At 38.5% G+C, this 23,189-nt stretch overlaps 2 protein-coding genes across 5 annotated transcripts; both read right to left on the reverse strand.

The window, feature by feature from the left end:
• Positions 1-266: 266 nt before the first annotated feature.
• On the reverse strand, positions 267-14,213 carry irf2b (interferon regulatory factor 2b). Of its 3 annotated transcripts, XM_077532216.1 has the most exons (10): positions 14,043-14,213; positions 12,497-12,563; positions 10,593-10,687; positions 9,431-9,530; positions 9,033-9,209; positions 8,907-8,953; positions 8,710-8,818; positions 8,464-8,613; positions 5,871-5,908; positions 267-4,909 (listed from the first exon to the last, which is right to left on the reverse strand). In XM_077532216.1, exons 3-10 carry the CDS (start codon positions 10,677-10,679, stop codon positions 4,637-4,639), a joined length of 981 nt encoding a protein of 326 aa, XP_077388342.1. In that variant the 5' UTR covers positions 10,680-10,687; positions 12,497-12,563; positions 14,043-14,213; the 3' UTR covers positions 267-4,636. The 3 variants fall into 3 exon arrangements, with proteins under 3 accessions (XP_077388342.1, XP_077388343.1, XP_077388341.1); XM_077532217.1 differs by lacking the exon at positions 12,497-12,563; XM_077532215.1 differs by lacking the exon at positions 14,043-14,213 and having other exon boundaries at positions 12,497-12,700.
• A 1,325-nt stretch (positions 14,214-15,538) lies between these two features.
• LOC144025375 (caspase-3-like) lies at positions 15,539-23,123 on the reverse strand. 2 transcript variants are annotated; one of them, XM_077531285.1, is made up of 7 exons: positions 23,016-23,123; positions 22,058-22,146; positions 21,465-21,619; positions 19,790-19,918; positions 19,529-19,704; positions 15,936-16,050; positions 15,539-15,781 (listed from the first exon to the last, which is right to left on the reverse strand). In XM_077531285.1, the coding sequence occupies exons 2-7, from the start codon at positions 22,132-22,134 to the stop codon at positions 15,552-15,554; spliced, it is 882 nt and encodes a 293-aa protein (XP_077387411.1). In that variant the 5' UTR covers positions 22,135-22,146; positions 23,016-23,123; the 3' UTR covers positions 15,539-15,551. The 2 variants fall into 2 exon arrangements, with proteins under 2 accessions (XP_077387411.1, XP_077387413.1); XM_077531287.1 differs by lacking the exon at positions 23,016-23,123 and adding an exon at positions 22,884-22,997.
• Positions 23,124-23,189: the final 66 nt, after the last annotated feature.

Genomic DNA, 23,189 nt, shown 5'->3' on the forward strand with positions numbered 1-23,189 from the left:
AACAGGCCAGACAGTACATGCACGAACTTGTCAACCTTGGCACAGTATATGAAGTTTTTCTCACAATGGAACAACACAAGTACTGTCTCTAGTTTACAATAGTCATTTTACAAGAGTTTTTTGTTTTTTTTAAAACAAGTTTAACACAGAGAGAAGTGATTTCTCTTAGAAGCCATATGAAAATGGACTCCGACCTTTATGAGTGTAAAAGATAAACTCATAACAATCTGCATCTGTTCTACATTGTAAAAATGAAGCACCTGGAAAAAAATACAAAAGAGTCTTTATTCAGATTTACACAGCGATTCACAATATCACCAGCAGTGTAAAAACTTGGCAAACCGCCCAGTTGTTCACGCTTAAACTCAAGTAAAAATTGTTCTTTATAGGCCACACAGACACATAACTTTTTTTTTCTTTTTTTCATTTGTGTATTCATAGAGTACATTACACATCATTTTTATAATTAAACAGCAGACAACCAAAGTTCACTTGTGTGCGTTTTGGCTTACAGGCGGTTAGAGCACTGCTAGATGTCAAATTTAAAAAAAAAAAAAAAAAAAAAAAAGGTCAACTGATGAACTCACTTGCCAATTTCACACCAATAAAACAAACAATAACAAACACACCTTAAGGACAAATTGAAAACATACAGACAATGAATCAATACTAAAAAGCCTGTTAAGGGCTCTTGCATTATACTGAATTCACTTCTACCTAAAAACATTGGCAAGTGAGTTTATACTTTAGATTAGAACATTTACTGCATGCCCAATTGGTACGATAAACATTACAACGGTTTAATTTGGTCCTTTAAAAAATAATAAATTGTACGTCTATATGCCAGTGGTGAGTACAAGCAGAGAGAGAGAAATACCTGAAGAGGATGAAAAATTGCTTGACATGACAAAGGAATCAAAATAAGAAGGCACATTTGGCAAAAGCTATTTAATTTCCGGTAAAACACAACTACTCACATAATAGAATCGTGTCACTTCCTGTCTGTGCATCCAGTGTGAATTGCTTTTAGGGCTTGGTTCAAAGAATCCAATTGATCTTTTCAACAGCAACAGGTTTTTGATTTATTTATTTTTTTTAACATTCGCAATTATTTGGTGTACTTTTTTTCCTCCTTTGTACAATTTTAGCAAGTAGACGGTTGAATTTAACTTTGGTTTACATTTTTGCCCAAGTGCATAAATGTATTGAAATGATGAAAGAGGAAGTCAACCTTAAATATTTCTTGACAATAATGTAATACGTGACCTCACTAGTCTAAACATGACGTTCTGGTTGATATTACATTTGTGGAATCTTGAGTCATGCAGCAAAATCCAGCCGTTGTTATCCATCCCAGGGGGCGGCCATTTTGCCACTTGCTGTCGACTGAAGATGACATCACGGTTGCGCAGGGCTCAGGCAACGACCAATCACGGTCTGTTTTCTGAAGCTGAACTGTGATTGTTTGTTACCTGAGCAACTATGATGTCACTTTCACGCGACGAGAAGTGACAAAATGGCCACCTTCTGAGATTGATCAAAACAGCTGGATTTTTGCTGCTTAGCTCATATTCTAACCAAAATACCGTATTTAAGTCCACATAGAACATATTGTCAAGAATTTTTGGGGGTTGACTTCCCCTTTAAAAAGTAAAAAGGCAACGTTTTGGTGCGCATGTTTCTTCATCTGTTCCATTTTGACAAGTGAATTTGATCTCCTTTTTTTCCTGCTCTATAATGATTAAAATTCTAAAAAAAACAAAAAAACAAAAAAAAACTGTCAAGGCATCCATCACAGGCTCAAGATGACACTCAAGTCATTTAAATGGTCGACACAAACCTTCACTAATTAAGGTGCACGGTTAAAACAATTGAAGCCCTGAGGATCCTCCAATTGAGGATTTGTTACACTATAACCTGAGTAACTAAGTGAGGAATATTTGTCATGTCTCTTACCTGCGTGCGTCATTCATTGGAGGCTAAAGCGGAGGCGGCTTGACAGTGTCGAAGGCGCATATTGTCGCTCTCCTGTGAAAAACACTTATGTCCATTTTTGACTTTTGACCTTTTTTTTTTTCTTTTTTTTTTACATTTATGGGATGAATCATCCCAAAGACATAAGTGTTTTTCGCAGGATGACGACGATATTAAGAATACACAAACATATAAAGTGCAGAAGCAGCATGCAAGCACACGTGAAATATTTACATTTGAAGTGAGTCTGTCAGTTCATCTGTGCGTGCGTTGGCGGGATTTGTCCTGAGATAGTCAGACGCATACATTGAAGCAATTTCAAAAGCGAGCGTTTTTGTGGAAGTCTTCCCTTCATTTGATGCTACATTACTGCATTTTACTTTATTTTACGTCAGTTGCTCTGGGAATTTGGATTATATCAACAGTTGAATTTAAAAATTCCATTATGTACAAAATTACACTCCAAAAATAATGGCCGCTTGTTGTTTTGTTGGTTGTTTGCAAACTACTGTAAGTTTGCAACCTTTCGCAACATTTGAATCATTTTTGAATGCGACTGTACGATTACACCTGTACAAGTCTGTCTGCATTGCAAGCACGCTATGATTTCCTTGTGTGAGTGTGCAACCACAAGGGGCAAATTTGCAGAGCAAAAAAACTGTGATCATATTCCCTGAATGTGATATTTTGCGCTTTAGACAAACGGCATCTCTCAGCATTCACACAATATTGTTGATGAATTTGCTCAAACTTATAGCACAAGATGGATGAGACCAAATGAGTTTTAGGTTGTTTTGTAATAAAGCCAAATATTTGACTTCATGTTAAGAAGTTAAACAGCATATCTTAAAATAGTTTGTTTGCTCCTGTTGATAGTAACCATTAAACAACTTCTTCATGTGCTTTCAATTCAAATAAACAGGACAGTGCTTTTCATAGATATTTTCCAAATTGAGTTTAAATGAGAATGTAAGTTTCATAATTGCTACAATTACAAAAAAAAAAGAAATGCAGGGCCGGTTTGCCTGGAAATTATAAAGAGATTCTTTCCGTGGGGAATTACCACGGCGAAAGTGCTGCACTGAAAAGTTAATTACGGGAACTCTGCATCATCACTTGCTTTATAAATAAAACACTGAAATTGACTTTTTACACACAACACATTTCACGGTATGGTATATGAGTATACTAGGCATACCTTATCTGATGGCAAGTATGAACTGGAGGAATGAATACAAGCTGGTCAAACGGCTTCTATGCAAATACTGCAAAACGCCAGCCAACAACTGTTTTCAATCACACTCGTCTCGTCTATTATTCTACCGCAGTCTTAAGAGCCGGATCATGGACGATGAACAATGTTTGATGAAGCAATAGGATGAGTCACCAGAATTTAAATTTGACGAGTCACGTTTCGATAAGTGCATAGAGATGTCACAATTTAGGGTTGGGACCTAAAACAGGGTTTCAGGTTAGTTTTGATGATGTCATTTTGAGTAGCTTGATTGTCAAATTCAGCAAAAGTTGTATGTTTCCATACATCGTCAATAAAAACATTTCTAATTTGGATCTTAAGATCAAAGTGTGGTAAATGCTGCATTCATAATGATTTGAAATAATGAATTGGAGGTATAGACCAATATGGTGCCGATATCGGGCATTTTGACTAATATCGGTATGGGCCTTTTTTTTTTGTTTTTTGATGGCCGATATAGGTAAATCTGAAAACATTTTAATCTCAGCAAATTTTTATTTAGATTTTCAGTTAACTTCATAAAGTATAAGGAGCCTTGTGAACCTTTTGTTTTTGTTCGACATTAAAATGAAGAAATGGGAAAGTTTAAGATTTCAGATATTTTTAAATTTACGAAAAAAAATATTTACTGTAGAAAACTACAGAGAGTAGTCTTAAAGTCCAGAAATCCAGCCGTTTTTAATCCCTGTCAGGGGGAGGCCATTTTGCCACTTGCTGTCGACTGAAGATGACATCACAGTTGCTCAGTCAACGACCAATCACAGCGCACCTGTTTTCTGAAGCTGTGCTGTGATTGGCTCTTACCTGAGCAACACCGATGTCATCTTCAGTCGACACCAAGTGGTAATATGGCCGCCTTCTGATATTGATACAAATTTCTTGATTTTGCTGCTTAACTCATATTCCACTAACGCAATATTAACCAGAATACCATATTTAGATTAATGGGGCTGCATAAAACATATTGTCAAATTTGTGGAGTGGGAGGGGTGTAGACTTCCCCTTTAAAAAGTAAAATGGCAATGTTTTTTTGTTTTTTTCCCAAAATACCATAATATTTATTATTTAAGTTTCCATTTCACTTTTTAAGACGTACTAGTAACCTAATAATATTTTTGCCCCTTTTTACTAAAAATGAATAACGGCATCGGCCCTGAAAAACATATTGGTCCCACTCTAATTAATTGATAGGTAATTATTATCATTATAATGAATACACTGAACATTAGACAAGCTTCCAAACAGCTACACTGGTTTTATGACGCAAAGTAAACGAGAGAAAGGCAGAAGCCAAATCCAAACAGAGCATCCTTGTCGCGAAGACGCAGAAACGAGCTCAAAGTGGTGGGCCAATCCCTGCCCGCTAATGTCCGACTTAAATAAAACGAGGAAGTTGTCGTCTTGAGGTTAAGAGGAGGTGACGTCTGAGGTTTTCATAATGACGCTGGCCCGCATCTCGTGAGTATGGCCGGGTATGGAAGACGTGACCGCGTTGTGGCTGTAAGGTGTCGTTGACCAGCTGTCGCTGTGATAGCTGATGAGGGGGTTGGGGTCTCGCGTGGTGGTGATTCGGCAGTACGGTTTGCTTCCTCGGACGAAGGTGGCCATGCCAGGGAGGGAAGAGGGTGGAACCTTAAGAACTGACCTGCCATGATCCCGCCTCCAAGCTGGATTGACTGCCTGTCAGTCACAGTAAAGGGCAGAAAACGACAAGGATGGTAAACGTGCTCATAAGTGGGGGGAAAAAAATAAAACAGCTCAATAACCTGTGGCGTTCCTCAGGGGTCAACGTTAAGCCCCTTGTTTTTACTTTAAATGAATGATCTGTGTATAATTTCAAAAATTCCACACTTCATATTATTCGCAGATGACAAGTATCTTGTTTTGGGGTAATGATTGGAGAAAAAAATTGGTATGGTTGAAAAAGAACAAAAAAAATTAAAAAATTGGAAGGAAGGGTTTGATTCAAACAATTTAAGAGTCAATTTAAACAAACTAAATATATTTTCTTTGCAAAGTGCCTAATCAGCATGTTAAATTAATAATATTGAAAATTCTAAAAAAAATAAAAATAAGAAATTATATATTTTTTAATAACAGCACTGAACAATTTAAGTTGGAAAAATCATTTTACTTAAAGACAAAATTATGTAAAATTTCTTGCAGTGCTATTTGGAGTTTATTTTGTTTTGCGCCTTCACTGTTTCTATTAATAACTAGTTTTTTATTATAAAAAAAAAAAAAAGAAAAAAAAAAGAGCAATGCCAATTGTATATAGTTACTTACAGGGAACATACCAATCAGCTCTTTATTCAGAATACAACTTTTAAAATAAAAAATGAAAAAAATATGGCACAATTTATGTACAACAACAACAAAAAAGTTTTTTTGTACATACTATTCCATCTTCCACATTCTATAAGTATTTTGTCAATGTTTAATTATTGAGGAAATGGTGTAGGGGAGCTGAACGTGCGTGTGCATGCCTCTCCGTGTGTTCCACTCAGTGCAGGTACATTGAACTATAAAGTAGGCCTGTTAATGTTTGATAAGAAGAGTTCCTGGGCAAGGCCATTCGGTGTGTGCGTGGGGGTATGTTTGCATTTGTTTAAAAAAAAAGAAAAGAAAAAGGTAGACTCACCTGTTGGGTGTCGTCAGTGTCGCTGTCTGTGTCGCTACCTGTAAGGAGACAAAATAATAATTTGCACACAGCAAATGACACATTTGGGAAAGAATTCAGATTTTTCAACACAACAAAAAGTGATCAGGACAGTATTGTCACCCTCATCAATCACAAATCAGTGAAAGAAGATGAAAGGATGGACTGATAACAGCTGTCGAAAGACTCAACTAAAAACTTGAATGACTACTTAGAAAAGTAAGAAGACAAACTGCAACCTCAACCTTTGGTGCCAAACAGGGAAAGTCAAATCAGAAATTCAGTTCAGAAATAACATGGTCAAGAAAGTACATAGTTGAGGTTGTCACAATGATGCGCTACTTTAATTTCATCCACACTTGTCTTATTACTACAAGCTGAGAACACTAAACTACTGTGAAGCAAGTTCCGGTATGTTTGACGAGTATAAGCGTTCTGTTCACAACTTGAGATTAGATAAGACGAATGCCAGGATCTGCTGACAGAAAGAATGAATCATGTAACTTCTTACATTCACTGCCTTTGACAAGTATACTTGTCAATTGTATTTTTTAGAGCGGTGCTAAATGGGGGCGAATCTGAGCATGCTCCACTGTAAATATCAAACTTGGAAACAACTTTACTGATGCCCAACCACCGGTAGATGACATCATTGCCCCATTTTATAGGAAATAAACACAGTTTCAGAGTCCATGGGAGAAATGGCTGTATTTTGGCAAACCTACATTTTTCTGCTGTCAATTATAAAAGAACGGGACGGGACAAAAAGTAGGGAGTCTATTCTGTTATTTGGTAGATTCGGTTTATATATAATTATTGAATGGAATATCACGTGAGTATTGGAAATGTAAAAATTTTCTATAATGACTGGCAGTGAATGAGTTAACTATGGACACACAATGAGCCGTGTTTTCATTTTGTTTTGTGTTCAAATAAACAACAATATACAATAAACCAAATATGAACCACACTAGAAGCGTGTGTTGTCAATGCTTAATAAATGTAAGAAAAATAAAGAAACGTGTCTGTGGCATCTTCACTCGTGACTCACTGCCAATTTGCTGATGATGTCACAGTGTTTCGCAACTTGCGGCAACTATTCGGCTATGAGGGCTCCAGGTGGAGGAGTGGAACCGTCACTTGCCTTTGGTGCCGGTTGGCGTAGGTTCGATCCTCCGCCTGGGAGAGGCCCATGTGTGGCTTACAAGAAGTAAGCTTGTGTGAGTGAGCGGATGTAAAAAAAAAACAAAAAAAAACTATTCGGCTATGATATAGCTCGGGTCACCGACTGTGGTCCTTTTTCAGGTTTTTGTGAAGCACCGTTGGCTGTGGGCTGAAATGAAGTGACTTACAGTCGTCGCCTAGTCGACTTTACAACTCCACTTCAACTTTGAAAGAAGCTTGAAGTCAACTAATCATGTTTTTGGCATCTCATCTTAAAATCGGCCAATTTACTGAGGAATTCCAACTCGCCACTCTGTTGATGTCACCTCAGTATAAAGCCAGTTTCACACTGCACTCACCACCTTAGTATAAAACCCTTTTCACACTGCACTTGTTTAAGAGTGAAATTATGGAAGCCCTTGAAAAAAAATGTTTTTAATTTTAGTTATTTTTTAATTACTGTAAGGAGCCCGTTTATTATTATTATTATTATTATTAAGAAACAGGCTTAATTTTTTATTTTTTTTTGCACTGACAAAACGGTACTACGGAGCCCCTACAATGACATAAGAGAAAAAAAAAAAATTAATGTTTCTTGTCCGGACAAGAAACTTTCTCATCTGGACAAGAAACATATTTTTTTATTTTTCTTTCCTCCCATGTCACTTTAGGGGCTCCATACGGTACAGTTAAAAGGAAAAAATATATTTTTTTTATCCACTAGTGGGAGTTTAAAAATTTCATTCATTAAACAAAAAAACAAAAACAAAAAAAAAGCACTTTTTTTTTCTTTTTTTTTCCTTTGCTGACGTCACACCAGAAAGTCGAGATTTTTCTCTGTTGGCTTGACAATAACTTGGATAGTTTAATCATATTAAAATAATGCAAAATCACTCCACCATCTCCTTTTGTATTGTAGGCGTTTATCTGACATTACTTCATCCCCATTCTCAGATAGAACAATTTCCTTTTTTTTTTAATTTTTTTTTTTTTTTATATATATATTTTATTTTTGTATTTATTAAAAGTATGTATTACAGAATTAAAATCAAAAAAACATTTGAACAATTTCTGATTCGAGGCATTTGAAAACAGCGCAGTGCACCAAGCTAAATGCAGTGTGAAAAGGGCTTAACAATCTGTGGCAGCGGTATGGCCAGCTAACAAGTCTTCAAACATATATGTGGGTCTGTGAGAGTCTGATTAAAAAAGCTGGTTGTGGATAAGCATAGTAGCTAGCCTCGCTAGCTTTGGCTATTCCGCTGTAGAAGATTGAGGAAAATGTGGAGATTAAGATGGTTGGTTGGGGAACAAACAGTATTATTGGATAGTAACATGTGTAACTTGTTCTTTATTACTAAAAGTGTCCCACAAATTTGGTGAAATGTGACATGCTCGTGTGGATTCTCACCGCCATATGAAGACACGGGAGAGATTTGGAACGGGTACAAGTGGGAGGAGCTAACGGTCTCCTCTTCATTCTCGGTTTTCACTTCGATTGTCTGACAGACAAACGGTAAGAGCTCGCTTGCAATCACGTGATCTTCTTCGCCAGGAATATCTGCACATGGAACACAGACGATATCAATGTGACTGTTCTTGAAAAGCAAAACTGTATTAAAACAACACTGTGACTTTTTTTTAAGCATTCCGGCACCTTCGGTTGTGTGGGGCATCTCGACTGCATTCGGCGATTCCTGTTTGAAGTTGTCAACTTGGACAGTGCGAAAGAGAAGAGGCGTCCTGTCAAAAGACGGAGACGCTACCTGAGAGAGAGCGGAGATACAGAGTCAATACTTAAATTGATACCGATGGAAACAAACCTCGACATGGGCTGCATGTCTGTTTATTTACCGCTTTACTTCCTTTGGGCCGACTCTCTTTGTTGGTCCTCTTCTTTCCTAAATTCATATTGAGAGGAAAAACAGCTTTCAAAAATCAAAGAAAGTCACAACCTTTCCTCAGTACAAACCACCTTACCTTTCCTCATACTTCTTTCGGACGATGACAGCATCTTGTAGACTCTGAAGGCGTTTGTTCCTTTTTTGTTGCTTTTATCCTTCACCTCCTCGATATCGGGCAAGCTGTTCATCGCGCAGCGGAAATTTGCCTTCCAAGTCTTTGGGTCGGCCCGGTCTTTACCTGGCTGGTACTTACCTACACATACGCAGATGAGACATAACATCAGGAATATGTATTTATGAGTATTGTAATATGCAACACTTTATTTGTGTTTACTGGTGAGCTTTTTTTCGAATCATCCATACAGTCTCCTAAAAAATTATGGTGGTTTACCGTAATATGTCAACGAACTCAAACATTTAGTTTCATAACAAATTTTACTCTCCATTACTGACAAAAATAAAGCCCACGTTTACCGGTATGTATGGCCCATCTCATGAAGAGAGGAGCATCTTTCTCCAACTCCCATCCGTGGCGAGCAGCGTGCATCCAAGGGATCTGGAAGATTCTTTTTTCCTACACACAAATATCACCAAGCACCATCATCAGTGATGTGAAGGGTTTTTTTTGTTTTTTTTTTCCAGCACATTTACAGGGTTGAACAATCGGTCGAAATCATGATGTCATAAGTAATTTCGTGATCAACAAAGCTGTTTTTTTTTTTTTTTTAACCCATTTGCTCCCAAAAACGTATAAACACATTCTATTTTAAATATTGTCATGGTCCCAAAAACGTATTTATACGTTTTTTATGGATTTTTTTTTTTTTTTTTTTTTTTTTTTTCTATGCTAGCACATACAGAATGCTTTGATGCAACTCTGACCTGAAGTGGTCACTTAAAGCAATGGTAGTTATTACAAAAAACGACCAGGAGGTGGCAGCAGAGTATAAGAGATCAACCAGGGCAATGTTGCAACAAGCTCTTTTCCCCAGTGTTTTCAACAGGTTTGTAAGTAATGATGAAACTTAGCTATATTCTAAAGCTAATTGCTTCAAAATGGAAACAGATAGAAATATACTTTTTCTTCATGATGAATGAACAGACTCTAATTTTCTTTGGGTAGGTTCCATGTTTTGATAGCAATAGAACACAATATTCTGTAAGCCTTGCAAAATCAGTCAACATCCAGTAAAACGGCAGGGAGCGAAGGGGGTTGCTTCAGTGAAAATGGCTGTCAGTGAATGAGTTAAGTGCGCTTATCCTCTCCAAGCTCACCAATCAAAAGCAGCAGAGTGCTCGTGGAAAGATCACGCCAGCCACTCAGCTCTGAACTGATAAAAAAATAAATAAAAGTGTCGTATCCACATCACGCTGTCATCCATTTTTCCCGGACGTTCTTGCTTTCCCGGCTACACTACACAAGAACGCACATTTTTACACTCACCATTACTGTGAAGGGATTCAATTAATACCATGAAATGAATTTCAGACCAGATTGCTAAGCCCTGTTTCTATTTGATTTCATATCCTAAAATTGTTCAGCCCTACTGTACAATAGCGTTTTGACATTTCAATAGTTTTCAGTTATCCATTTATTTATAGCACATGCTCAAAGAGGATGTGTGCGAGTGCTTACTTTGTTAACCCATTTGAGGCCCGGTATCTGGCACGAGTTGATCTGTTCCTCCAGCCACGGCCGCATCCTCATTCGATCGACAGGCATGGTGGGATCTGAACACAGACATACATAACTGCATATTGGAGTTATAATGGTACATCTTTGTGCAAAACACGGTTGACAATGGTAAAATGTGAAAAATGTTCAAAAGTTCAGTTAAATTCTATGAAGGAAATAGTTTCAAATCGATTAATTTTTCATCAAACTCATCCTCATCCGGGGTTATGGGTGATCTTGAGCCTGCATTTCATAGTTATGATATTAGACCCATTTCAATTGGTTGTCCACTTTTGAGAATTTTTGAAGAATGGACAGCATTTTGAGCTGGACTAAAACAATATTTTAAAAAAATGCTTTCAATTTTTTCATGATATGTTTAGGGGCTCCCAAGGCAATTGCCTGTAATTGATATCCGTCTTTGTGAGGCACAGTACTATCTGCCTCATCTCGTTCTTTTAGGTGCAATTTTAAGAGACCAGCAAATCTAAATATGGTAACACACAAATGATAAATACATTTAACTGGCTATGGAAAATTAGAGTGCATATTAAAAGTGCCTGAAAACATTATATTGTCAATGTGAAGAAAGACAGAAACAGGCACTACAAGGCTCCTCAATCCGGTGAGTGAGGGATTGCGCAATCTGAGGTGAGGTGAGGCTCCTTGCTTGCCACGCTTAGGTCTCGCCCATGTAAAGGAACAAGGAATATGAAAAGTCAGTAATTTTGACTATGAATCATGAACATTTTTGTATTCATCAAGAAAATCCATATGATAAGATGATACTCACTTATTTGCTCATTTTCGGCTTCCCCTGACTGCAAATTTGTGTAATGAAATAAAGAAGAATTTTCAATTTATGCTAAAATGGGGATTTGGTGGTGTGGGGGTGAATTCTGCCAAAATAAAAGGTTTTTTTTGTTTACATAAGAAACTGCTTGCTTGCCTGCTTGCTTGCTTGCTTGCTTGCTTTAGATGCCTGAGTTTGGCACATGTATAAATGTATTGCATTATTAAAATATAATCATTAATAAATTTAAAAGGAACAAACAGTCGTGGAGTTTAACCCCATGCACACTTCATGTGATTTATAAACAACGTTATTTATGTGCAATGTGATCTGATCACAGTCCGTCCGGCCAGATAAGCCAGTGGCACTCCCCATGCACATGGCACAGCTTGCCAACTGAACAGGTCAAACAGGGTGAATCACTAGTACATATATTAAAAAATTAAATATGTCTTAATTGTTACAGGTTTGAAAAATCTAGACATAGTTAATGCTTCAATAAAAGTACTTCAAATCGATGCACTTATGGTTTAATCATTAACTTATTTTAACCACGGCGAGTGGGCAGATTGCACAATATGGGACATTTTACGTTTTTACAAAAGAAGTGGTGTACAGTAATCAAATAAGCGATGCACTCACAAATACACAAGATTCACAAACTTTTTTTTCAGGAAACAAAAAAAACATTAGGCTTACTGTGTAAAATAATAACAATAATAATAATAATTCGTGCACGTTAGTTTTAAATGGGAAACTGACAAAATTCCCATTTCCCGAATGACACTTCCTATGTTGCAATATCACAAGTGTAATTAATTATACAAATGTAGTATATATGACAACACCATTCCCACTTTAACTAGAATCAGTTACTCTTCAGATGGCCAGAAGCAAAGGATCTGAGCCAAAAGTGAAAGCCAGCCAGTCGACGTAAACAAAAGCGAGCGTAAAAGGGAGTACTTTCGCTTACAAGGCGAGGAAGGACCCGCAAGGAGCCTGCTCGGGAACTCTTGTCAAAAGTCAAGTCGGCACGGCAGTAACTCTGCTAAAAGGAGGAAATTGTGTTTACCTGCTCACTTTGTGCACTTCGGTCCGAATAACATGCGACACTGGCGTGCGGGGCAGTTGCAAAGTAGCTGTGGGATTTTTTTTTAGGTAGAAAAGGGAAAGTGAGAGCACAGTTGAGTTGCGTTTCTGGTCCAGAGCGAAAGCAAAACAAGGGTTAGCTCGGGTACTTGCGAGTTCGAGTTGGAAATCCCCCTCCCACTTCCCCTCTCGCCAACGCGGAAGTGAGAAGTCCCCAAAAGTTTGGGTGCAAGATGTCTCACTTTGCTCTTTTTTTTTTTTCTGCCGCGGCACGCTAAGCGATTTACACGGAGGGTTTTTTCCCCCTCAAAACAAAAGCACTGTGGGGTGCGTGGAGTAGATTAGCAGAAAAAGTAATGCTGCTCAAGCGCCATCGTAAGTTAAAAAAACAAAAATCGAAATGCAGGGTTAGGGGTACACCCTTTTTTTTCTGTCATATGCGCCGTTGCTTGTGCACAGACGATCTTTGGGTTCGATTTCATTTTCACTTCCTCCATTGCAGCCGCTCTGCAGCTTCGCTCTCTGCTTTCGCTGCAAATGTTGCAGGAAACGAAAGCAGTAGCAAGAGCCAACAGCTCATTTCAGTGCGCCGGTATATTCAAAACAAATGCTGCTTCAGAGGTTTAGATTAATAAAGGCCCATGTTTTGGTATGACAGCAAATACTTTTACATCTTTTAATAACGCAAGTATAGCCTACTCACGATAAAACTTTGCATCTCATTGCCAATGTAAAGCGAGGGTATATTTTAATTCAGAGATGGACAACTTATATGCAGGAGGGGGGCACAATTTTTCATTTGTACTACTTGGGGGCCACTCCCTAACCAGATGTATGTCCACCCTAGGGTTGCCAACTTTCTCATCCCGAAATAAGGGACACATGTACATATATATACACACACACATTTTATATATATATATATATATATATATATATATATATATATATATATATATATATATATATATATATATATATATATATATATATATATATATTTATTTATTTATTTATTTATTTATTTATTTATTTATTTATTTATTTATTTATTTTTCTGGCCACTCACGCTCGGTAATTAGGTTGCTACTAACAAATTCTGTTTTTTTCACTGAAAATCAGTGAGTGTTTTATGCCAGGATCCCTATATGGGATAATGAGAGCCTAGCAACTTAATTGTTTGCATCAACCATTCAGAGTATATTCAGTATCCTGAATGGTGACTTACGAAAGAAAATTTATATTCACATTCTTACTAATGAAATCTGCATTTAGAGTTTCTCCCACACGTTTCATACTTATTGGTACAACGGTATTTAACACACTGTACTGTAGGTGTGGCAACGCAAGCTTTTTGTTAATTAAAATCCCGTTTGGACCTCTCTGCCTTCTCAACCTGCTTCGTCGCATTTGCGTCCACAATCACACCACAAACATAACAGCATCACTGTATGTGATGTTCTACAAATTGTGCATGCATTTGTTGTGTGTGTGGCTTGACTGATTAAAATAAAAGATTTCCCACTCACTTGAACATGTGATCGTGTGAACGTTATAACGCGAGGCCTTACAGGAATTCCAGCGATATGTCAACTGTGTCAGCCTGGACGAGACGTGTTGGCGGCTCCCGTTGCAATACGTCGCTTTGCATCACATATTTTTTAATCCACAAAAAGGCAACGGCAGAGGCAGACCCAACGCGTAAGTAGATTCGTATGTCAAAGGAACCGCGTCTGACCGCCCCCACCCCCCATCCCGATTGTTATTGGCTAACTGTAGCTGTCAATCTCAAACGTGAGAGGAAGTTACTTCACGTGACACCCAGCGACTCATTTTATTGGCTATGAGCAACTTCCTTGCAACCTACGGGACCCGCCGTGGTCCAAAAATGGCAAAGTTGCCGTATGCTGCATTAAAAGATAATTTAGATGGACAAGATAAGTGCTCTTAATTTCCCTTTTCATAATACATTTCTCAATCATTTACGCCCCCCCCCCCAAAAAAAAAACAAAAAAACCCGTCTCACTTGCATTAAAATTGCCGTTCAAGGACAGCACATTCATTTTGTGCATTTTTTTTTTACCCCCCAAAAATTGATTTAGTAAACATTTTAGTATTACTGAAGTAGCATGTTGGTCCTGTTACATATCATTCTAAATGTGGGGGAAAAAATAAAATAATTAGCTAGTCTAATGCAACTAATCCATGGTTGCCATCTAGTGGTGAATGGTGATATTACAACTTATAATTGCAGTTGCATGTGTATTTATAGTTCAGCGCCCAGAAATGAATGAAAAAAACATTTGAGGCACAGGCAGACATAATTTTCAAATTTCTTCTGAGCTGCAAGAATAGGAAATGTAAATTGTATAGAAAATTATTTTATCATAACATGTAAACACAAAGGCTCACACACTGCAGTTTGCCAGCTTTTATTGAGTCAATGCATTTCCATTACAAAAATCTCACACATAGCACCACACAAATGTGTCCAAAAGTATGAATACTGAAATGATCATTTTCTTTCAATTGAATGAAAATCAAACATTGTTTATTGTTTCACTTTTGTGGTCCAAGAGATTAAGGGGGGGGGGGGGGGGGGGGGGGGGGGGGGAACCCAAAAATGAAATAAAATGGCCCTGACAAAATTACAAGCCTTAACTTATAAGATTGAATGAATTTTCAAAGCTTGTTGGCAAATGCCACACTTTTCTGTGTGGAAATGGTTGTGGTGTCTTTTAGTCATTCAACGAGATTCTTTTTAAAGACGTCGACCTAAATACAGCACCTTTTGTGCCCTCTCCCTTAAAATAAAAACCATTGACTAGACTTGTATTGGCATCCAAATTGAAGCTCTTTAAAATTGTGAAATGTTCAAACCACATAGTGACAACAACAAAAAGAGATGACCACGCATTCACACACACCATAATTTCCCTGTAAAGCACATCTTCGTTATCAAGCTACTGTTTGAGCTCATTAACCAAAAATTTTTGTCACTGTTGAGTAGTTTGAGACAAAGAACTGCCATCATGAGTTTATTTGGGGAAGTAAACGTCTTTGGTTAACATTGAGACGATGCAGGGAATCTGCTTCTTGCCGGTAAAGCCAGGAAGGTTGGAGCTGGATTCGAAGTACGTCGCCACCTTGTGGTTGACCCGAGTCATGATCTGCATCAGTTCCAACTCGCCTTTGAAACGACGCAACATCTCACACAAGGCCTGCATGAACCAGGAACCGTTTTGCGTGTTCCTCCATGAGTAATAGCCTGTTGGGTCGGTTGCATTGTTAGGAATGGTAACTTTAGACATCTTACTTCACGTGTGCGGCCTCAGACATTTCATATTTAAATCTACCTCACAAAAGAGCCATTCGTAAACTAGCTGGCCAAAATCTCAATTTGGAACACGATGCCGGTTTACCTGGCGCTGTGGAATAGGCATACAAGAAGTCGGCCTCCACGGGGATCCTCTCTGACGTTTGCTCCTCCACACTGTCGGTTTGGATCCCAGCGTCCAGTTCTGAGCCACGACACGCCTGCAACAGACATTTGTGCTGTTAGGCTCTGGAGTTGGATCCCACAAAACGCAGACACAAATGAGATTTTAACTCTTTATTCGCATACCATCGTGAGGCGTAGAACAAACTTGACTAGACGAGAAACAACAAGAATGTATCGAGAATCATGAGATGCTAGGCTAACTTGGGTTGTGGAGGTGCACAGAGGAACAGAGGTAATAATCCGACAAAAACACACACTTCTCAGACAGGCTTATATAGACCGCGAATCAATCTGATTGGTTCTGGCTAGTCATGTGGGTAACAGGACTGACATGGAATTATCTGATTGGCTGTTGACCAGATAAGGAGATTAAAGGGACACTTTACTTATTGATCCATTTTTAGCAGCAAAAAGTTGCTACTTTTTCAATAATTAATTTGGTGACGTGATTATTTTTTTATGTACATTTAATAACTTTTAAACCATTGTTAAAATGAATCGAACGCCGGCATGTTTGTTACACGTGACTAAATAACCCGGATGTTTACGTCACTAGTGTGTAAACGCTACACTATGGAAGCACTATGCAACGCAGCCGTGCATCTAGCGTCAAACCCGGAAGGATTAAACCTTATCGCTTCGATCCAACACGACAAAATAACCCTACCGAAGGAAAGTCTGCCTTGGATGTGAAAGTTGTGGCGCCAGATGGTCTTTTCGGGCACAAAATAAACTTTAACGAACGAGTGAATCAGGCGGGGGGTGAGTGGTGCTCGTGCGGGAGCTGCAGGAATGGACAATCCGCTAATGAATGTGTGCTGTCTGGAAATGAAAGAACTCGAGGATCGGTTCCTTGCGGACAATCTCAACTGCATCCTGGAACATCAGACATTCAACATGGCAATACTAAATAGACATTCTCAGGATAGCTTTGGTTGCGATGAAAGATGTGAAGAAGAAAAGTCTTGGAGGAGCAAATATCCAACAGGTAAAGTGACACACAGTACGAGCAATGCAAAACGTGTGGAACTGACGAAATATTTCAGGAAAAAGAAAAAATAGTAAAATTAAATGTATCGTCGTTACAGCACCCAACCTCCCCTAGCTGTTTTTTTTTTTCTTTTTTGCGTAGCGTCCCACTGCGGTCAGGCCAGCCGCCACTCGAAAAGACGAAGTCAAGCCAGCCGCCCCAACGATTGTTAATACTGTGCATTACGGTAACGTGCCGACGTGCCCCTGCGTTGGCCACCTTCAAATGAATTATGAAATAAAACAGTCCGTGCAGTATAATAACCAATGCCCCCCCACCCCCGAAACATGCCTACCTTTCGCTTTAAATTTGCTTCGCTTCTCCGAGATCTTTCAGTGGCCGTAGTAAGACCTCGATTTGTGCCGGCTGTTGTGAGAGTGAAGGCTCCGTGTTGCTAGCAGTTGCGGCTCCTCCATCGGCTTGATTATTTCCCACGTCTGGTTCTTTAAAGATACTCGGTACTGCGTTGGGCTTTAGTATTAGGCGTGTGGCGTACCCCATCTCAAATTGTAACATATATTCGAAGTCCTCATGCCTGAAATGTTCGCTGCGCGCACGCCTGCTTGTCCTTCGGGAGGTTGACAGCACTTAGCAAACAAACCATTGTCTACTCAAGTAGCTTTTTTTTTTTTTTTTTTTTTTTTTTTTTTTTGCCGGGGGGGGGGGGGTCTCGCGGGTTTTTCCTTGACGACACCTTGCAAAATTTTGCAATACAGTAAGGCATAACTGACGTTTGTGTCTTCCTCGTTGTTATGTCTGCGTGAACTACTGTTCCCCAAGCGAGTATACACACTAGTGACGTCACCCCTTGGGGGCGTTGCAACACGGAAGTACTTCTATGTTGAAAAAAGTTAAATAAATCAATATAGGAGTGTATTCTTCAGCTCTTATGCATGTTTCGTAGCTATACTAACTATTTACTGCCAATCAAGCCATACATGTAAAATTAAAGGAGCCTTCCTTTAAAGATTATTGACATCACATAGCTCCTGACATCATAAAGAGTCTTACCAGTTGAAACTAGATGCTGGTTACATCAGTTCAAAACAGACACTTGACCTCAGGGTCATGACCCAAACATAACCCTTGCATGACAGTAAACATAAGCCTTACATGACCCTATTCACGACAGTAAACAACCCTTGCATGAACCTAGTCATGATAGTACCCTAGTCCCGACAGTAAGCATAACCCTTGCATGACCCTAGTCACGACAGTAAACATAACCCTTGCATGACCCTAGTCATGGCAGTAAGCATAACTCTTGCATGACCCTAGTCATGACAATAAACATAACCCTTACATGACCCTAGTCATTACAGTAAGCATAACCCTTGCATGACCCTAGTCACGACAGTAAACATAACCCTTGCATGACCCTAGTCACGGCAGTAAGCATAACTCTTGCATGACCCTAGTCATGACAGTAAACATAACCCTTGCATGACCGTAGTCATTACATGTGCTTTCTCAATGACTAAATTAAAATAAAAGTTGCAGATTACATTTTTAGAATGACATTATGTCAAGCAAGCACATAGTTACGGGTTTTGTTATACTGAGTGTTGCCAACTTTGTCACTTTAGAGACTTTTCCGACCCATCGACCGGGCTTAGAAGTGATGAGTAACAAAATCGAGCAACATTTGTGGTGTTACCGGAGACGTTTGGAAATTCTCCACATCCAGAGCAAAGTCACCACTGACAAGTTAACTGATAGTTGTCTTCTACCAATAAAACAAGAATGCACTTGTGCATTGAAAATGCAATTTTCCTCCATGGTCAGTAGAGGGCATGCACGCTTCTTCAAATCAAAATTGCCTCTCTCAACTGCTTCACCGCACAGTAAGCAGTTAAGATTATCGGAGGCAGCGGAACCAGAGACTGGGGACCCCCACCCACACCCCTCGTATCCAGTCTTTGAAGTGCCCCTTTGCTCCTTTTATTACCTATGTTTCCACACCCCATATTTATTGCAGCTTATCTGACGAGACGTTGCTTATCAGTAACATAATTAGATGTAGCAACCATCAAAGGGATGTGTATGTATTTATGGCCTCTTTGTTCCCCCCTGAGTACTGTGCCCCCACCCCAAGACCCCCCCACTCCACAAGTTGTTCAGCCACCTCTGCAAAAATCTTACATGACATCACATCTTTTTCTAAAAAAATTATAAATTATGTGAAAATATAAAAAATAAAATGTTTAAGTGTTTCGTCGAAATAATTAGGATTGAAAAAAAATAAAAGATTTCATGTGTCAATTCAACTACAATAGAGCCAAAAGGATCAATTTAACGTAAACATTTTATTACTGATATTTTTCAAAGAGCAGAAGATGGAAATAGAAAAATCACATAAAAAATAAAAATCCCCACCCCCGGGTAGTTTCATAACATTTGCATCAACACGGCTAAAATGGTAAAAAAATAAATAAAAATAAAAATAGCAAGGTGGACACAGAAAGGCCCGTGGCTTTACAAACCTGTATGAAGAAGAGCTTTGGTTTCCCCAACAGAGTCCTGCAACGATCTCCTTTGAAAGGTTTTGTCAGGTTTTCAAGCAATTCAAATCCATCCGTTCCAAAAATCACACCTTCTTCGCCATGACTCAGCAACACGCACACAAATGATGCATTGCTGCTGTGGTCCTCTTGGGATACTGCACACACACAAACAGAAACAAGACGGAATGACATTAACCAGACCATAATAATTAAAAAAAACAAAAATAAAAAAACAATTACCGCTTAAAATGAGATTCTTCATCTGCTTTACAGTCTGATCAGTGGCCACTTTAATGGTATAACCAAGTTCTCCAAAAGTCTTCACGGCAAAAGCGGCGTCGACGTCCGTCCCGTTACGAGTGCTCATCCCTGCGGAGATACACAAAGCACAAATGTTGTCCGTCTGGAAAATGTGGGACTTGTGCTGCATTTGAGGATGGTCGGAAGGCGGAAGTTTCCGAGTTCAAACCAGGAAGCGTGTATGGGAACGCGCCCTTGAACTCGGAAATTCCACTTGCAAAGTCGGAAGAAGACAAAAAAAAAAAAAAAAAAAAAAAAAGGGAAAAAAAAAAAAAAAAAAGGACGCTGACTTCACCATCGGCCTACAATGTGACGTCACTCTGAATGGCAAAACAATTTACTCAAGTATAAAACGAGATAGCTTTCTCCATTCATAAATATTCGACATAACTTCACGTAACACAACATACATGACAGTATGCCGCTTATCTCCCTGCATGAAATTATACGGTCAACTACTGAACTGTATGAAATGCTTATGAAATCCGATAAAAACAATAAGTGAAGCAAAATTGAAACCAGGTAAGTTTGCTGGAGGTCAAAATGAGTTTTGAGGACCAAAATAAAAAACAATTTACCACTATCCGCCATTTTGGTTGTTTACTTTCGCCTCCAACGTTTTCAGGTCGGAACTGGGAAAAACCAACTCGGATATATCCAACTTCCGACCATCCTCCGACCAATGCAGCATTAGGACGGGGGAGAGAGAAAAATAAAATACATTTTGGTGATGATTTGGATTTGTAAATACACTGCCCATCATCTTTTCCTTGGTTTAGATGTTTCCCTCTAAATGATCTCCAGATCAAGGTTAATAAAGTCAACGAAAAAAAAATTAAAAAATTAAATTGAGAAAACATTTTCGTTAACGAAGTAAAATAAAAACGAAAGTGCTGAAGTAACATCTTACATTTATAAAACTACTGCATAAAAAATTACAGCAAAAATCCTTGCATTTATGCATGTATTTTGGTATTGCCAAAAAAAAAAATTTTTATATTGCACTTGACAAGTGCTAAAATAAAACTAAAAAAAAACTTACAAAAAATAAATAAATGATAACTAAAATAAATGAAAACTGACTAAATTAAATAAATAAAAGTCAAAATGAAACGAAAAGTAAGTAAATAATGAAAACTCTATAAAACCATTATAACCCTGGTGTATATTATAACCCTTTGTGAGATTTTATTGTGGTCATAAACACACACACACACACACACACACACACACACACACACACACACACAAAACTTTTACACAGGACAATGAACCCCCCTTTAAAACAAAAGATACATTCCAACAATTAAGTGCAAACTGCAATGAAGACTAGAGGTGAAAATACCTGTTAACTGTAAAGCCACTACAATAGTCGCACGCCATCCAGCAGACATGTTGTACACAAACACTCTTATAAAGCACTGTGAGAAAAGTCAAATATGTGACAATTTCCTCAAGGCTTTTTACTAATTCACGCCTGCCACCACTAATGTCAGAAAACAGACCTGACTGACAGTTTTGGGAAGTAAAAATGTTGGACCATGACTTCACAAAAGATCTGTCAAAGTGGCGATGAACGGAATGAGACAACCGTGTACTTAATGGGTATATTTACTTGTGCTGCCGTCGAAGTTCTTATTGTTGATAATCAGGCAGGTTCCCATGTTTGGGTAGTCCATCTTGTACCGATACGGATCGCGGCCTGACGCTTTGCTGATGGGTACAGAGTCTGTTTCCTCAGCTTCTTTACTGGAATTTGATGAACCCTTCCTGAAAAGGGTCCACAGTCAGTCACAAACGACAGTCGAGATGATGAAGACAACAGTTGGGAAACCTGCTAAACAGCTTTAAACTCAAATGTTCTCTTTAAGTCGATGTGACAGCTCAGTGGACTCACTGATGAAGTGGTTTTGTCAGACAGTTGACTCAGTACAGCAGTTGTTTTCCCATGACTAAAATAGGGCCTCGAGCACCGATAACACGTGCACGTTCTTTTCACATTTAATACACTGAGCAAGACATCACAGCAACGTCACAATGGCTGGATTTACACTGTAAGAATAAGTGTTGTGATTTAACATCTACATCCTTTTTTTGACTAGCAACTACTTCATATTTAACAAACTAAAAAAAGTTAAAAGGAAGTGGTTATATTCAGATGAAAAATGACAAACTCGTGCCTGCATAGAATTAGTGTGCCATATTTACCTATTTGAAAATAATTTGAAGGCGTCCAAAGTGTCCTCTGACTTCTCCACGGAATGAAGATCTTTGGGTGCTGCCATCTTTTCTTCTGACTGAAATACATGCAGGTGATATGTGAATATAGAATCCCTGAATCTGTTCCTTTGCATGGTGACAGTCTTAAACTTACTGCAATCATTAAAAATACATTTTATGAATTTTTATCTAAAAGAAAAACATAAAATAAAATACTCCCCCCCCCCCTATTATAGTGAGTAGGGTACCAAATACCTTTAAAAAACCGTATTGCTGTGAACGAGGGAGAAACGAATGAGGCACAATCTGCTTGGCATGTGAGAGGGGAAAACATGCTACTTTTTTAACCTTCATGAGTTATTTTCATTGATGAAAATGCCTGAAAAGTTAATAAAACTAAATAGTTGGCGATTAAATACGATTCACAACTTTTGACAAGAGGGTGCGCTGACGTTTAACATGGTCATAACGAAAAGGAAACTGGTGGGGACTAAGTAAATGACTTACCCGCTGACACAAATCTCAAGAACTTTGTTCATATAAAGTACATTACCATAGAAAGGGATACATCTATTGTAATTTGTGTTTTTTTTTCTGCCCCGCTTCCTAGTAAGCAGCAGTGCGGGAAGCAAGAATATGCCGACGCGACCAGAAAGGGGATAAATTCAAACGTTCCTCCAATGTCAGTTCCTGGCAGGTGTCAATAATAGCTCAATAGTTTCTTTATTAAATTGTACTTCTTCGTAAACGTGTGAGGACCACCCACGGTTCGCACATTACTACATTAGAACTGCACTATCGAGTGTGACTTAACTTTTTTTTTGACTGTAGTTTCACATTTCGCTGCGTACAACACAGCGTTACATTTAGAGCAGTACGAAATAGTTTCAAAACTAAATATTCACAAGTGCAAACAAATACAAAGACGAAAGTAGCCCGTACTTACGTGACACGACTGGAGCGAGCTCTACCTCTACGGTACTTCAACGTTGAGCACAACCTGGAACTCTGAGCCAATTAGGCGCCGATGCAAGTCTAAACACCTTGACTAAAGAGACACCCGATTGGACCACAGTTTGACTGAAAATATACGTGATTGGGCAACAGGGAACCAATCGAC

The sequence above is a fragment of the Festucalex cinctus genome, chromosome 9 (genome assembly GCF_051991245.1).
Source record: "Festucalex cinctus isolate MCC-2025b chromosome 9, RoL_Fcin_1.0, whole genome shotgun sequence".
NCBI classification, from domain to species: domain Eukaryota; kingdom Metazoa; phylum Chordata; class Actinopteri; order Syngnathiformes; family Syngnathidae; genus Festucalex; species Festucalex cinctus.